This window comes from Sinohyriopsis cumingii, chromosome 9 (genome assembly GCF_028554795.1).
Source record: "Sinohyriopsis cumingii isolate HCF-2022 chromosome 9, ASM2855479v2, whole genome shotgun sequence".
Taxonomy (NCBI): Eukaryota; Metazoa; Mollusca; class Bivalvia; order Unionida; family Unionidae; genus Sinohyriopsis; species Sinohyriopsis cumingii.
In genome coordinates this window covers 17,571,126-17,587,185 of record NC_142969.1, presented here as the reverse complement: position 1 = coordinate 17,587,185, position 16,060 = coordinate 17,571,126, and the positions used below count along the sequence as shown (strand labels likewise).

The 16,060-nt window shown below is 34.4% G+C and overlaps 1 protein-coding gene across 1 annotated transcript in view; it reads left to right on the top strand.

Moving 5' to 3' along the window:
• LOC149791324 (uncharacterized) overlaps nt 1–16,060 on the top strand; it is a 111,859-nt gene that overhangs the window by 32,491 nt on the left and 63,308 nt on the right. Inside the window, exons 3-5 of the mRNA XM_089971336.1 lie at nt 2,059–2,142; nt 4,969–5,085; nt 9,446–9,571. Coding sequence (XP_089827462.1) covers nt 2,059–2,142; nt 4,969–5,085; nt 9,446–9,571 — 327 coding nt within the window. The remainder of the gene's footprint in view (nt 1–2,058; nt 2,143–4,968; nt 5,086–9,445; nt 9,572–16,060) is intronic.

Genomic DNA, 16,060 nt, shown 5'->3' with positions numbered 1-16,060 from the left:
TGTGGAACAACAGCATGCTGACCATGAACACTAAGATCACCGTGTACCGTGCATGCGTGCTAAGCACTCTCATGTATGCCAGTGAAACCTGGACTCTGTACGCCTCACAAGAGAAAAGACTGAGCGCCTTTCACATGCGATGCCTTCGACGCATACTGGGGATCACCTGGAGCGATCGAGTAACAAACAATGAGGTGTTCGAGCGTGCCAAGATTCCCAGCATGATCACACTCCTCCGCCAACACCGCATCAGATGGCTGGGCCATGTACGTCGGATGGTTGACGGACGGATCCTAAAGACATTCTTTATTCGGAACTCGCCTCTGGCAAAAGGTCGATCGGACGGCCACATCTCCGCTTCAAGGATGTCTGTAAGCATGACATGACAGCCCTTGATATCGATGTTAACACCTGGGAAGTGCTCGCTCTAGACAGATCAAGCTGGCGACATGCTCTGATCACTGGTCTGAAAGCCGGAGAGGACAAGCAACGCTTGCTAGCTGATGAAAGACGATCGCAGAGGAAGAAGAAGCAGCTCCAACCAAGACCTGACACAACCTTCAAGTGCAGCAAGTGCAGCAGGGACTGGCACTCCCGCATTGCACTTCTTAGCCACAGCAAACGCTTCACAACCACCAACCAGGACATCTCTCATGGGCGCAGTTCCATCGTCTCTCGAGACTAACGGATGGCAGCTAACTTATGAAAAAATATTAAATGTTTAACTCCTTACGTGACTGTGAAGACTGATACGAAAATGTTTCGTTCAGTGTCTTCATAATTCATAAGAAGCCATAATAATAGCTCTGCCATAAATGTATTACTGACAGTATGTTAATGTTAATGAGTAGCTCCAGAGCAGTTCAGTTAGGAATATCAACAGGTAAGCTGTGTGCCTTTGTGTGTGCATAGCGATCGCCTTTGAAAATACTTGCGAAAAGGAGAAACTTTCAATGACCTTAAATTGAGTATAGAGTTATACTCTGTTTTCCAGTCTCAACGTATTCCTGCTAAAGTGATGTTGAAGTCTCAATAGTGTTCCTTCTTGCAACATAAGAAGTCAGAAAGTAATAATAATAATAATAATAATAATAATAATAATAATAATAATAATAATAATGGTCATGAAGACAAATAACTATGTCAACAATTTATTTCATCTATATCAAGTATATTTAATAGTGTTTCAGTCCCTCTCTTCTTCTGTCAGAAAGAAGTGACATATGCATGGCTCGAGACGCTGGTATGGTCTCTGTCAAGGCATAAACATCTTGTTCTTGTATTTTTTGGTCAATGCAAGGACCAGGTAATTCAAACGTACTGTTGTTGCGTTATCATTATTTGAATATGATCTATCAAATGAACACGAACTGGCTTTTTGGCGTAAAGGTTCCAAAAGTGAAATTCAATATTGGCAGTGCTTTAGAGCAGAACATGTGTTACAAGGACACCAAGCAGATTATTATGAAAAGTCCAACAAAAACTATTGTTCAAAACATTGTACATTCAGCAAAGACATTACGCACCAGAAGTACTTTTAGTAAACAACGGCAGAATTAGATTAGCCAAACCATTCACAACAAAAGTTATGAAAAGAGCAAGAAAATAATCGCTGGGTTATTGTGAATGACACATATTTTCAGTTAGGGCTTCATGTTCTACCGTCTAAGTTTCGTTTAAAAAAATATATATCACTGCTTTCCATTTTTATTTCGTTTATTGATACGAGTCAACCTTACACGAGGCTGAAATAAAATTTAAAAATAAACACGTGTAAGATTTCATGCTGGACAGTAAAGCCTACATCGGTAAGATAAAACAATGTCAATTATTAAATTAAGATCAGAAGCAATTATATTTCATTATTTTGGTATCGTTAAAGAAAGCTGAAAATATACTCAAATCGACGTTCTAAAACTGGCAGTTACTTATTTCAAAGCATTAAAGACTTTCTACATTGTTTATATGTATTTTAGGAAAGTATAGCCTTTTGTACACTATTGACTGAAAACGTTCTTCATGACTGTCTTATTTTTGTGATAATTCCTGTAATTTCAGTCGACCCGGATCCGAATGCACCAACTTATCGAGTATCCAGTCAATCATATTGGGCTGAATTAGCTCAAAAGGAACTCGATGAAGGTATTGTAGTACTCATATCATGAAGCAGTAGTTTACTCATTAATATTTATCGGGTTATTTTGCCTTACCACCAATAATAGCCCTAAAATGGTGTAGTTTTCATTCAACACCCTTGCAAGTGCGGATTCTATCTGGCTAGTTTATGTATTACCTCAATATCCACAAATGGCAACTCATGGGTCGTAAATCAATTATGTCTATTTCCCAACAACGCATTGTAATTCAAGCCTTACTGCACCTGTTAATTGCATAGATTTCACTGTAATGGGGAGTACTTTAGAGGTTACGACACCGATATATGTCAACAATGTGTTGTTTTCACAGACGTTACGATTGTGTATGCAAACACCCACAATACAACGAGCACGTATCTTGCGCCGTCATTTTGAGTCCTTAACAAACCTTTATCAACACTAGTCATCACGTATATTCAAGATAATAATCATATTTAAATGTCGATTAGGATATTTACTTAATCGAAATGATGCATATATTATACTTGAAATTATATGCCCCTATAGCACGAAAATAAAAATAAAACTATGTTACCTGGACTATATCGAAAGACAGAAGAGTGAAGTTAAACATATTGCTATCAAATATAAATGCAGTTATATTTTTTTGATACAAACAGACAATATTGTCTTTTTAAAAATATTTTCTGTGATGTCCCTAAGCTTGTTATCTTGAAAGAGTATTTTTGGACAATGATCTTCGGGATACAGTAACAGTTACAGTAACAGTTACTGAAATAAAATTTCATAGGATGTGTATTATGCCAGATTTTCATGTACAAAGGCTCTTCGCAAACACGTGCCTGTGCCAAGGACTGCTGACAAACCAGTTTTAATAAGTATAATCAAGTATTGTATTTGTGGTGAAGATTATGGACGTAGGATGATACTGAATGTAAGCGATAACCGTGAAAAGAAATTTCGTCTTAAGTGTATTAAAATGAAACATTTACCAAGCGGAGCATGACTTTGTACCGAATGTCAAAACCGATTATTTTTTAAATGTTTTTAAACATATGAAATAGATATTAACAATTGGTTTTTTAACTTGAACTATAATTAAATGATTGTTGTTGTTGTTGTTGTTGTGGGGTTTAACGCCATTTTTCAGCACGATAGGCTATACATGGCGGCCAGTATTAATGGTGGAGGAAGAACCCGGAAAACCCCGGAAAGAACCACCGACCCACGAGAAGCTACTGGCAAGCTTTCTCACATGCCCACATTGGCTGAATCTTAGACTCGAACCGCCGCAGACAGAGGTGAGATGGCAGTGATCCGTAACGAAGAGCGCTTTAGACCACTCGGCCACTCGTGACCCCATTAAATGATTGATTTCAGCCCATGTTAATTGAAAATCATTACACGTTTCTACTTGTTCGTTTATCCGTTTGTTTATGCGTCTGTTTATTGATGAACCTATTAGTTTATGAAAGAATAACAAAAATGGTTGAAATTTAAATGTTTTACTTGAATAAAATGGAGAAAAGTCACGCATTTGGTCTCGAGCAGTTGATATGCACAACAGAATGTGATGTTATACTATATCCTTGCGCACAAAATGAGACAGGCCTTCATACTTATGTGGGATGAACAATGTTGTTAGGAGCCGGTTTGTGTGGCAAGAGAATCAAAATGGCGGATATGGATAGTCTGTAAACTTTGTATATACTGTATTTATCTGACCTAAATGAGAAAAATGAAAATGTATAATGCAAACTGAATATTTGTGAGTGCATTTTCTTATTTTCGTACCTGAATCAACTTATACCCATGTTTTGTGGGGTTTTTCTTTTGCTCTTTTCGGGGGTTGTGCTGGTTATTCAGCGCACGAAATGTTTTCAATCAATGTGGTCTTATTTCTCGCATGCTTGAACTGTTTCATATCACTTGTAGCAATATCGTTATGTTTAAAAGTTTGATAACAACAGTGCTTAAAGAGCCATTGAGTTAAAAGGTCATGTAACATAACATATGAATAACAGCATGTCGTTATGCAATTGCTAAATTTGTGATCGTGTAATGAAGTATACAGATAAAACAAAGAAATGAGAGTAGACCACTTGCCTAATGTGTATAAGATCATACTTTGAAAGATGTATGGTTTTCTGAGCGATCTCCAACAGGTGTTTATATTAGCGAATAATTTCAGTTCTGAGTCATGCCTAGCTGCAGGTAACGCAAACAGGCACTTTCCTTTGCCTAATGATTATATCTGGTGCATGTGAAAGGTTTTGCATATCAGTATTACACGGTATGTGCAGCGATTATACGTGGTACTTAGAAATGAAAATTACGTTTCACTGCATTTTAACTCAAGAGGAAACATATGGTAAAATAAACATCGTCGTTCATTTATTGTAGAATACTTTCATATAAAAGCCTTCCTTGTGTGACTGGATGTTTTCCCTGTGGTGTTGAACCCATATAAAAAGATGGGTTACGTCTGCCCAACATTGTATTATCTGAGCAGGCTTGTGTTGCTTTCATTTATTACGATTACATATGACTTCCAGACTCCCCTCCTCAATATACTCATACATACATATTCTAAAGCAAGGAAGTATGTATAAATACAAATTCAGATATATTCAGTTGTAATTTACGAAGTTAATTGCTCTGTCAGATGCGATTACCGGCATTATATGATTTACGTGGAAAAGGTAGTGTTGATAATGATGTTATATTTGGAGAAAGCTTCTGAAAAATAACATTAATTTTGCCAGAAGAGAATTGTTCAAGAATCTTGTACCATTATTTATACTTCCGTAATTGTGAGAACGATTTAGCTCTTTATCGCTCTACTCTCCAGCTATAGTCAACCCGGTCAGCGACATACATACTGTGCTTTGTGTAGATATATCAGACAGCGTTAGCCAAGGATCAGCATGGGAACAAACTCAACAGTTCTTTAATGATTTTATTACAGGTAAGTACTTGAGTGTATTATCATTGTTTGTTCTTTATGCTTAACTATTTTTATTGAATAAAGTGTAATTATCCCTGTTATTTTCATTGTCTAGTCACTTACTTATCCTCAAGATGTTTTATGTCTAGTGCCTGTTAGTATTTGTACTATTCGTCAGTCTGGTACTCTTTCTTTGAAAGTGTCTGGCATTTTAAGATGGCAGTTCGGATTTGGAGGCAACATCAGACCGAAAGTATGTAAATTCTGTACATGAAGAAATTATTTCCTTTCATACTGTAGGCAATTTGGGGCCCAATGTTCGTTCTCTTAACAGACATATCGGGCAACTACACTCTTATCTCCGGTGGAGTGTTGATTTCAACTTTAGGTTTCGTTGGACTTCGGGGATTTTGAAATAACATTCTGTACTTGCCTCACCAGAAACTCGATCTTCTTTGATCTACCGTCTTCACAGGTTGAAAGTGCGCAAAGATAAAAGTAATACAGAAAGCTAAGATAGAGGGCTAGAGTCACACATATAGAAAAGGGAGAGAGTACAATAAAAGTACACTTAGTAAAGCATGAGCGAATGATATGAAGAAACGACAACAGAAACTCCCCAAAAAGGAAATTAGAGAATATGTGTGAGTTTGTATATGTGTGAATTTATGAAAGGAGAAAAAACCTACTTTTAAATAGTCACGATTTAAGAATGTAAGATATATGCAGCCAAACCTAGCAATAACGGCGACTCATTTGAAAATGCAAACAGACCGATGCGCACAGGTGATGGCTGTACATTGCTTAACATTTAACATTGTTTTATGAATAACTACAATGCACTGAATATAGTTATTATTATTATTATTATTATTATTAGTATTAATATTATTATTAGATTATTCTTTTATATGAATATACAACAAAATCACTTTGTATATGGTGTTGTCTTTTAACTATATTTTCCACAGCAAGAATACGGTATCCCCGCTCAATTTAATCCGTCATAGAAATAAAATCATGACTGACTTAAAAATATAAACCGATCTATGTTTGATAAAGCAATATAAACAATATGTGCAATAGTCAGTCGCTAACTCACCTAGTTTGAAAGACAATCGGATTATGTGACAAGCCTGAGAAGAACAGAACATAAAAATAAACCGTATCTTGCTATTCGTTGTGACCCATGAACCAAAACTTTCCTTTGCTTCACAGACACCTTTTAAATACGGAATGACCCCGGATTCTAACTGAAAGGGATGTAACTCGTATATATTCTCAAAGGCAAAACATTGTTACTTCAAGGATAGCTTTAACTGACAGGCAAATATATAAAGATATCAATCTATATACAACACAGAGTCATAAAGGTGACTTTCATTTTTGTTGCAATAAAAGAAATACTTTTTTCACCATCCAGTAACCTGATTCAGTCATCTCCTATAGGCCTCCTTTTCGAAGCTGACTTGTTGACACCTTTGAGTTAGACTGACGATGTGACTGGAGTACGTTAAGTACATTCGAGATATGAAACGCTTTAACATATATTCACATATGCCACAATGCCTTTCTCGTCAGTCAAAAGAAGTGTTTAATTTGCATGCCTGTAACGGACACTGCTGATGTTCTCAGTGACCACTGATACATAAGGTAAAGCCATTGTTTGGTTAGGAAACACGTTGTTCCTTGCCGCTGATGGACAGTAACCGTTAAATACAGAGCATGTATACAGAACAATTGCCTGGGGGAAATTAGAATGACCCGTTTTTGAAGAGGTGACGTGTAAGTGGCAGGTATTGTATATAGAGTGCGGGCAGTTGTAAATAATTACTAATGTTCTCCTTTACTGACAATACTCCCACTCGTGTGCAAGAATGTAAATATGAGGAGAGTTATATAGACTGGCAAACATTTCTAAAGACGCATATACGTTCTTAACGACCAAGATCCACACATACAAATAAAGGATGAAGGCGAGTTATGTGATAATCATTAATAACCATCATTACAACTAACCCTTCACCTTTACAAATAAAACGGATGAGAGAAAGTAGGGACATGTATTAGTCACTGGCTCATCAAGTGATTGATGCTCTAGAAAAGAAACTTGTAAAAGTTCTCGCTAACAAAAACTAATACTCAAAGTCCGAAACTACGGGGCTTAACTATGACTGATTATAAAATATATCGTTTAGGCTGAAAATGGTACTAAATTCCTGAAACTGTCACGGACTCCAGTGGATTAAAAAAAAAATATGGCTTAGTGCTAAAATTCCGAAACTCTCATATATTTTAAGGGACACTAAAAATGATCCGAAAAAATATGCAAAATGTATGGCTTAGCTGAAAAACAGCAAAATTTATAATTTAATACTGAAGTTAGTAGAAACTTAAGTAAATCCCTTAAACATGTAAAAAGTTTTTAAAATTGTTTTTAACAAATTGCTATAAAAATGAAAACTAAAAAAAAACAAAAGTTAAACTTTTTAAAAAATAAGAATTTCATTTAATTTTATTGAAGACTGAGCACTTTTTTAAAGTTAAATGGTTAAGTTTGAATATGTGAAGAAACGTTTAAAATATAAAATATTCACATAACTAAATATTAATTGGAGTTGCCAGTATTAGGTATGGTTATTTGGAGTTAAAAAATGTTTAATTTGTTAGCATATGCTTTTTAATGCGTCCTTCGTTGGAGTACCCTGCCACGTCCGCCATCATCGTTATTGTTGTAGCTGCTTTTTAAGCGGCTGATGACGATGATGATGGTGGTGATGATTTAGCTTTTTTGGGAGCAAAACAAGCCTATTTCTCTGAGAGGTTGATGTAGATATTTTGTCTAGCACTCTCATCTCGTTATCCTGGTCATCCAGGAGTTGATATCTTTTATCAACTGACATGTGCCGAATTATGAATAGGTGTTGCAGTACTGTTTGACTATATAATCTATATAGACTTCATCCCATTTCCATGATTTCATATGTGCCTGTGTTGCATTTTAAATTACCTACCTTTAATTGCAATTATGAGTGATTACAATTATAAAACAATTTGCCTCTTGCAAACGAATACATTTGCTTTTGCGAGCACTATGGATAATAAGGGCGCATGCGTTTTTGGTGATAACGATCATCACAAATTCGCATTCGATCATCCTTTTCCTTCATAAGGGTTGGTGTATGTATGTGTATTAGTGACCATCATTTAATTTCTTTTTTCCGTTTTGTTTTGTGATTGCTTTTAGTCAGGACCATTTAGTATTATAAGCGTTTAGTTCTGTTCATTTATTTATAACAGCCGTTCAACATATCCAAACTTACCGACACCTCCAGTATAACCTTTAGTGTAGATAATTCATTATATATAAGTAGATATATGCACATAGCCACCAGGCAGCATTCTGTCCAAAGGAAATTCCTTCGTCTGGGTTTTTCTGTTAAAGCTTGAGTGCTGAGTGGTGACAGTAGGTTATTATCTGTCTGAATTTGCCCCTACTTTTGCAGCATATCCTTGCATGATCTTATTTGTAGATGTATGTGCTTTTCAGTAGATGTGGGTTGGGCAGTAATAATGGCCATTGATTAGTATATGTGAATGCTGTTAAAAACACATTGTGCTGGACATTATGTGTGGGTGATGGTCATTTAGTAGTCGTATATACGTAGTCAGTAGATGTAGGTACTGTTCAACAACACTGTGTATTGTAAATGTGATTTTTGGCCAGTAACACTGAGCATTACATAATAATAATAATGGGAGTTGGTCATTAGTTGTGGGTGACGGTCAGGAGTATATATGCTGGTCAGTGGATGTCGTTGCTTGTTAACTATGTATTTGTTAGTAAACATGTATGCTGGCTAGAATCACTACGTATTAATTGCAAAGCGCGGGTATTATATAGGAGCTATTAGTGATGGTCACTAAGGCTATTGGGCAGTAGGTGCAGATGATGGTCAGTATATGCGTTCGTGATGGTTAGTCAGACAGCATGTTGGTTAGCAAGTGTTGGTGTTGGTCAATAGATGATTAGGTACTAGTCAGACAACCAGAATGAGTAAGTGTTTGTATTTGTCTGTAGGTGATTGGGAGATGGTCATACAAACAACGTGCTAGTCTTTAAGTATTGCTTTAAAATTTTATTTGCCTTTATACCAAACATTCCACCATTTAAACCCGAAGGAAATGTTAGCATTCCACATGTCCATAGAGTCCCAAATATATACGCAAGACCAATACAATTTTTAAGGACAATGGAAAATGTCATATTAACAACTAATGTTACCCCATTATCAAATTAAGATGGTGCATTTTCATTTTGAGCATAGCTTAGTATTTGCCAACACCACCAAGTTTAAAATTCTCTTTTTCATATCTTCAGGGTTAGATGAAGCCAGAAGTGAGTCAGAAGTGAATGTTGAAAACGTTGCATTATCTGTATTCGGTGGTGAAGTAAAGGTTGCCCTGCGTCTTACAACTGACTATACCCTTCTAAAGCAGGCATTTGGTAAGTAAAGACAATTTGCCTGCATGCTAGTTGTCTTATAAACAATACTATCTTGTCTGAATTTTTCGTCATAATTAATACATCTTTGTGGTACTTGGATCATTTATCGTTTGTTTTAAAGACCCCACATAGAAGTTCCGGATCTCGTAAGTAGTAACCATTTTCCTTTTGTCCGTTTGCTAGTCCATCCACCTATCTGTCTTTTAAACATTTTGTAACCAGCTGATGTACTTGTTATACCTCAATGATGTTTGACAGGTTAAAACTCTAATCGACGTGACCATTACAAAGATTGCCCCTTTGTAAATGAACTTTTAATCAGTTTTGAACACTTAAAAAAGCAAGTACCTGGTATGCCTTTCCCAGTTCTTGTTTACTTCTACTTGTCTACTTTATATTTTATACGCCCGCGACGTCATCCGTAACATTAATTCAGTATAAAATGAGTACAGAAAGCTTTTATCATCCCATCATATTTGGTGGAATATCTGAATTCAAGGCAAGGAAATAATCTGAAAATAATGCAAGGAAAGATATATCAAACGATGAAATTCCATGCGCAAAATATTCAAGTGAACTGAGTTTTAAAAAAGTTACTGTTTTTAACTCAATTTGTCATTAGGCAATTTGGACGGTTGGTTCTCCTGCGTGTCCTTATTGTTTAGTTCATGGCGTGTTGTCCATCCACATTGCTGTTGTTAAAGTCTTTCCAAGAACCACAGAAAACATTTCAATAACTTAAAGAGAATCTTCGTCCCTTTTGTAACAAATTGTAATCAAGAAATATACCCTAGAACTTACATTAGAGTTATAGAATCCTCACAAATAACTATTCATTTCCTATCATTACCTTAAAATAAAAAGATATAAAAACGATGAAAATGATATAATGAGATTACCCGAACCGTTGCAGCTCCTTCTAAAGGTGTTTGACAACCTCCACAAAAGAGCAACATTTTTCGAGAAAAATTATCTTTGGTGTTAAATGAGATTTACATCTAAAAAAATAGAATTTCAAGAGAGATCCCTAAATCGTTTTAAATGTTGAAATATACTTCGGTATGCCTGGCAAGGATAACCATGTTCTCTTGGAGAGAGAGTGAGAAAGAGAGATTTTTGTACAAAAAAGCTTAATAATAGATTTATTTTTTCCTAAATTACCATTTTAAAAGCCACTGATGATCCAATTCTGACTGTATCTTATAAGTTAATGTTTTAATGAAAATGAATGCACACATCGGCTTAAAATATATGTATATTTAGGTCTAATAATAACAAAGGAATAAATGAATGAATGAATGAATATATATTTGAATGAACTTATGTAGAAACATGTACACAAACAATAAATAAATGCAGGAAAAGATAAACAGATGTGATAATGATGAAATATGTGAATCTACACATTAATTACAGTTTAATAAATCAATTATAGGATAACATGGTAGCTTCTTTAGGTGTTTTTTTTATATACAAACGAACAGTTTCTTTCATTTCAATAATGAAATGAATTTTAAATGGGTGTTTTATTTACTGCTTTTATTGACCAAACAATAGCATAATTGTCTTTTAAGCCGCTTAGAGACCTTAGAGACAATAAACCGCCTCTTTATTTTATTTAATCTACTATATTTGGTGGTTGTGTCTGTGTTTTTCATACATATTGATATCAACAGAGAAATATCATTCATGCTTGATCCATCGGAGCGTGATTTTTGTTTACCGACAATTTATCTACGGGGTATGGATTGATAGGTTTCTCCTCGAGTTAAACTTCGCAGGTTCTCACAGTGTGCAAAGTGAAAACAACTGTTTACGATACATGACGTAAGAATTGTTACTGTCTCTTCAGCTATTGAGCTATTGGTATGACAAATCGTGGTATAGCAATAGCAAACTTTGGTAAAGGATTAACAATAAGCTCCAAGTAGTCTACTAGAGACTACAGTGGAGGCGGCAGAGACGGGAGTGAATGTGCAAGCAGCAATAATGCTGTTGAATATTTACTTCATTGAGCTACGAAATCAGCAGCATTGACAGGAATAACTCCAAGTGCAATAGCCTAACTTCGACAAAAGCTGAAACATTTCTTTAATAGCTGATAATATCATAATTTTTAATTACTAAATTATTTTGTCAGTTCCTTGCAATTGTACCTACAGGTTTGTTTCTATTTACCAAAAAGAGTACAACGAACATCAAACAGTCAGTACTATAAATGAAGAATTAATCGAAATAGATATATTGGAACAGAGAAAGTAATATAAACACTTGGTTGTTTGTGTTCATCGTTCATATTTAAATTATTTATATTTGTGTCTGTATTAACATCATTAGTTTTATTATTTAATCTCGATATTTAATGAATATATTGAATTAGTAAATATCAGTTTTCTTCACCATATTGTGTGTCAACCATACGCCATCCACGCCAACTGCATAGTTTAGCTTTTAAATCTGACACAATTTTCCCGGAATCCTATTGCATGATTTTATCATATTCTTGTTCAACTAAGCATTTTTGTGTGTTAAACATTACATTCAGTTTACGTTATAGAATCTATATTTCCTATGTTATCATCTAAAGCATATATTACATGCAGTCTAGTACTCATTTCTCTTTAAAATCTAAACTCTTCAACTTTAATTAAACAAACATCTTATATACTAGTTTGTTAAATTTATCCTTGCTGAGTAGCAACGGCTGGTAGATTCTCGTCTCCTAGACATATCTCATCATAATTATGTGGAACACTTAAGTTTATACAAATTATTTCAAATTTATCTACAGTTATTATTTTATTTGTCGGATTAAAAATTCCATTATCTGGAAGCAAATGTCGGGGGTGACGATGGCCCGGAAAAAGATAAGGTCTTCACGTGGTGAAGAGCCAAGGCTTCTGCACCAACGGGTCTCCAGAAATTGAGATTTTACTGCTTTTTAGGCAGACCAGGAGGGACACACCGTTCGTGGCGGCTCCTCAACTATTCGACATAGCACTGGGGCTTGGAAGCCCTTTCGGATTTGTTTTCGACTCTGCAAGTGATATGTCCCCATGTATCATATCACATTTCACTATTTGAGTAAAACTCGTCATATTTCACTATCAGAGTGAACTATATCATTTTCGTATGGAAATTGTCAATGTTTACGTGAATCATTTTTTTCCGTTGTTTGTGTGGAATCACTTTGAATCATTAATCATTGTATTTTGTTTTACTATTTAAGGTTTTCGATTGCATATGAGTTCACGTTTCATTTAAATTGCAGATTCGTGCATATTGTGTTAAATATCCAATAACTGGATTTATTTTGGCTCACAAATCAGTCTTTTTCATTAAATAGTTCATAAATAAACATTGTATTTTTTACCATCATTAATCTTTGTTATAATCTGACCCCATCCCGGTTATATTGTTACAAATTAAAAGTTTCACTATCTGGTCATGAATATTCATGGGTTAATTTTCTTATCTGAAAGTAAATACAAAACATATATTGATGTCATTCACCAATGTAAAATTATATAATTCCAACAACTTAATCAAATGTTCACGTTACATACACTGTACTGCTTTGATTAATTCATTTTGTAAATTTTCATATAATGCGTTGCCATATATCTTTTCAATGCATCATAATCATCGAAATTGAAAGAGTGTTTTGTTTTGTTTTGTTTAAATATTGAATGTCTTATACGTAACAAAATATGTTTTCTGCATATAAAACAAATCTTTCTCTCGTCTGAACAATAGTCTAAGATTTAAAAGCTGCATCAGGCCAGTGGCAAAGTGTGTTTGTATGTTTTTTTTTACATCAAGATTTCATAATTGATATACATAGTTTTCATAAAACAAAATGAACTGACTAATAAAATCAGGGATAAAAGGGTACGGGACGGGATGAAAGGACTGCACTTAGCTCATCTGCTTTTTAATACTTGAATAATTCAGAAGGAAATGTGGCATGAGTAATTCTACATCACCTAGTGGATTTTTTCCATTTATTTCCTAAACGAATGAAGTACAATTCGGTGCATTTAGTAACATTTGAAAACATCATAATGACTAAATAACAATTTAGGACTATGTGATAAAGCATATTTCTGATGATTTTGTTTCAAATCGGTCTGAAAGCGAACAAATTAGTCAAAACTTTAGTATCTAAGTATTAAATGTTTTGACTATTGTTGTTTTTAACTTCAAGCCGCCCTAAAACCTCAAGACCCTGCCTGCAATTTGTCAATTGTCCAAGGAATTACATTTTTTGCACTTCTCCATATCCTTCTAAATTCAATCGAAATTGGCTCTGGCGTCCTATAGAAAAAATTGAAACTTACTTGTTCAAAGTGTTACAGAGTTATCTACCATATAACAAACGTAGCTTTGACAGAACATGTCCTACAATCAGTCATAACACGGCTGATAAAACTAGAGAACTTTTGCATTATCTACGTGCATGCCCAAATTCAACATACACACACACACGGATACACACACACACACACACACACACACACACACACACACACACACACACACACACACACACACACACACACACACACACACACACACACACACACACACAGATATATATATATATATATATATATAGATATATATATATATATATATATATATATATATATATATATATATATATATATATATATATATATATATATATATATATATATATATATATATATATATATAAATATATATATATATATATATATAGATAGATAGATAGATAGATATATAGATAGATAGATAGGTAGGTAGATAGATAGATAGATAGATGGTGTTGGTCCAAAAACAAATGGGCGCCACTTATATTGCCAAAATAAAACACGTCTTGAAATTCTGTACTTTGTTATTTCTTCTTAACAAATTGTGACGAATACGGCGTGTTCATTTTAACAAAATATGTGATATTCATTTGGTTCTTACCAGAAATAACGCAATTACATTTATATCTGCCTCTGATGGTCGACCAAATTGTCTGTCTATAAAAGTTTATTATAGCTTCTTTTGCTAAAGGAATGATGTTAGCGACATGGGAAATTCACAAAAGGGACTTTTTATGCAGTTGGTCTAAATAAAAAATGGCGCCAATTAGTCCTCCAATATCATGCACAATCTACTTGTTCTCAACAGATGGTCATGACATGTCGTTGCCACTAACATATATCTTATCAGGAATATTTTCTCCGAAGTAAAAACATACTGCGGTTTCAACTAAATTTGTTTTAAATTTTAAGGATTGTTTTCTGCAGCTTTTTTGTATGTACCAACTAAAACTAAAAATTTATTTCATCTTTACTTTTTATCCTTTATCATGTAGTACCTAATGTTTGCATTTGTTTGAAAGGGTTTAACACTTTACATTTCTTTAGTGTAACTTTTGATATTTTACATTTTGGAACGTTATTTTAAATAGGTAGCATAAAGGTCTAAGGTCAAAACCTTTTATCCCCAGTGACTGATACTACTCATACTAATATATTTTCTTCCCAAAATTCATTTTACAATATATAATTGTTTCTGTTATGAAATGAGGCTTGCAAGAGTTCCTAAATGGATGCTGTATTCTTTTATTGCTGCTTCTTCTCATGAATGGATTGTTGTATCGACGTAGATTTTCCACTGAAACGCTATGGAGGAATGTTAGAAGATTTAAATAAAAGAGGTACTCATCTTACCCCCATCGTCACCCCACAGTGGGCGTCCCGAAAATCATATTTCAATGCGCTCCTTCCAGTGCTTGTCATTAAACATATTTTGCAATATTTAGTTGGTTCAGAATAATAAAGTGCACAATGTACCATCAACTTATCCAGGCCACGAAGGAGTTTTTAAGGCCAAGCCTGCTTCACTTTGAGGCTAGTCAAAGGTCATAATTTGCATTATGTACTTCAATAACCTTATGAACACGGCTTCACCGCTCTGAGATATATTTCAAGGTTAAATATCTTGCGTAATGTTTCTTTCTGTAATGGTGAATGTCATAAAGAATTATACATTTATGAATATTCATCAAAGCATATTTCTGGACATATCTAGAGAATCTATTCAATGATACCATTTCAAAAGTGTCCATTTCACCAGGCATTAATTACAGATTTAATCAAACTTAGCACGCAAATATATTTCGACATTGTCTCAGATCCAGTCATCTTCTGTCCAAGATCTCAGATACACGGTCAAATACCATGACAAATCTTGTGCAGAGCGCTCACAGGTATATTGTCACATTATTTATTTAAGTATGCAAGATTAAATATTTTTGTTACTGAATTTAGAGCCATTCAGCAAGTTCATGGTCTAGTTAGACATAAGTTAAAATGCTATCAATACTCTTCCAGAAAGGATGCTAAGAATGAGTTGTCATTTAAAATATACATTATGTAATGTCTACTTGGATTGAAATGAAAACTGTGGTGCATTGACAGCCATTATTGCAAAATTTGTCTTATTTATATT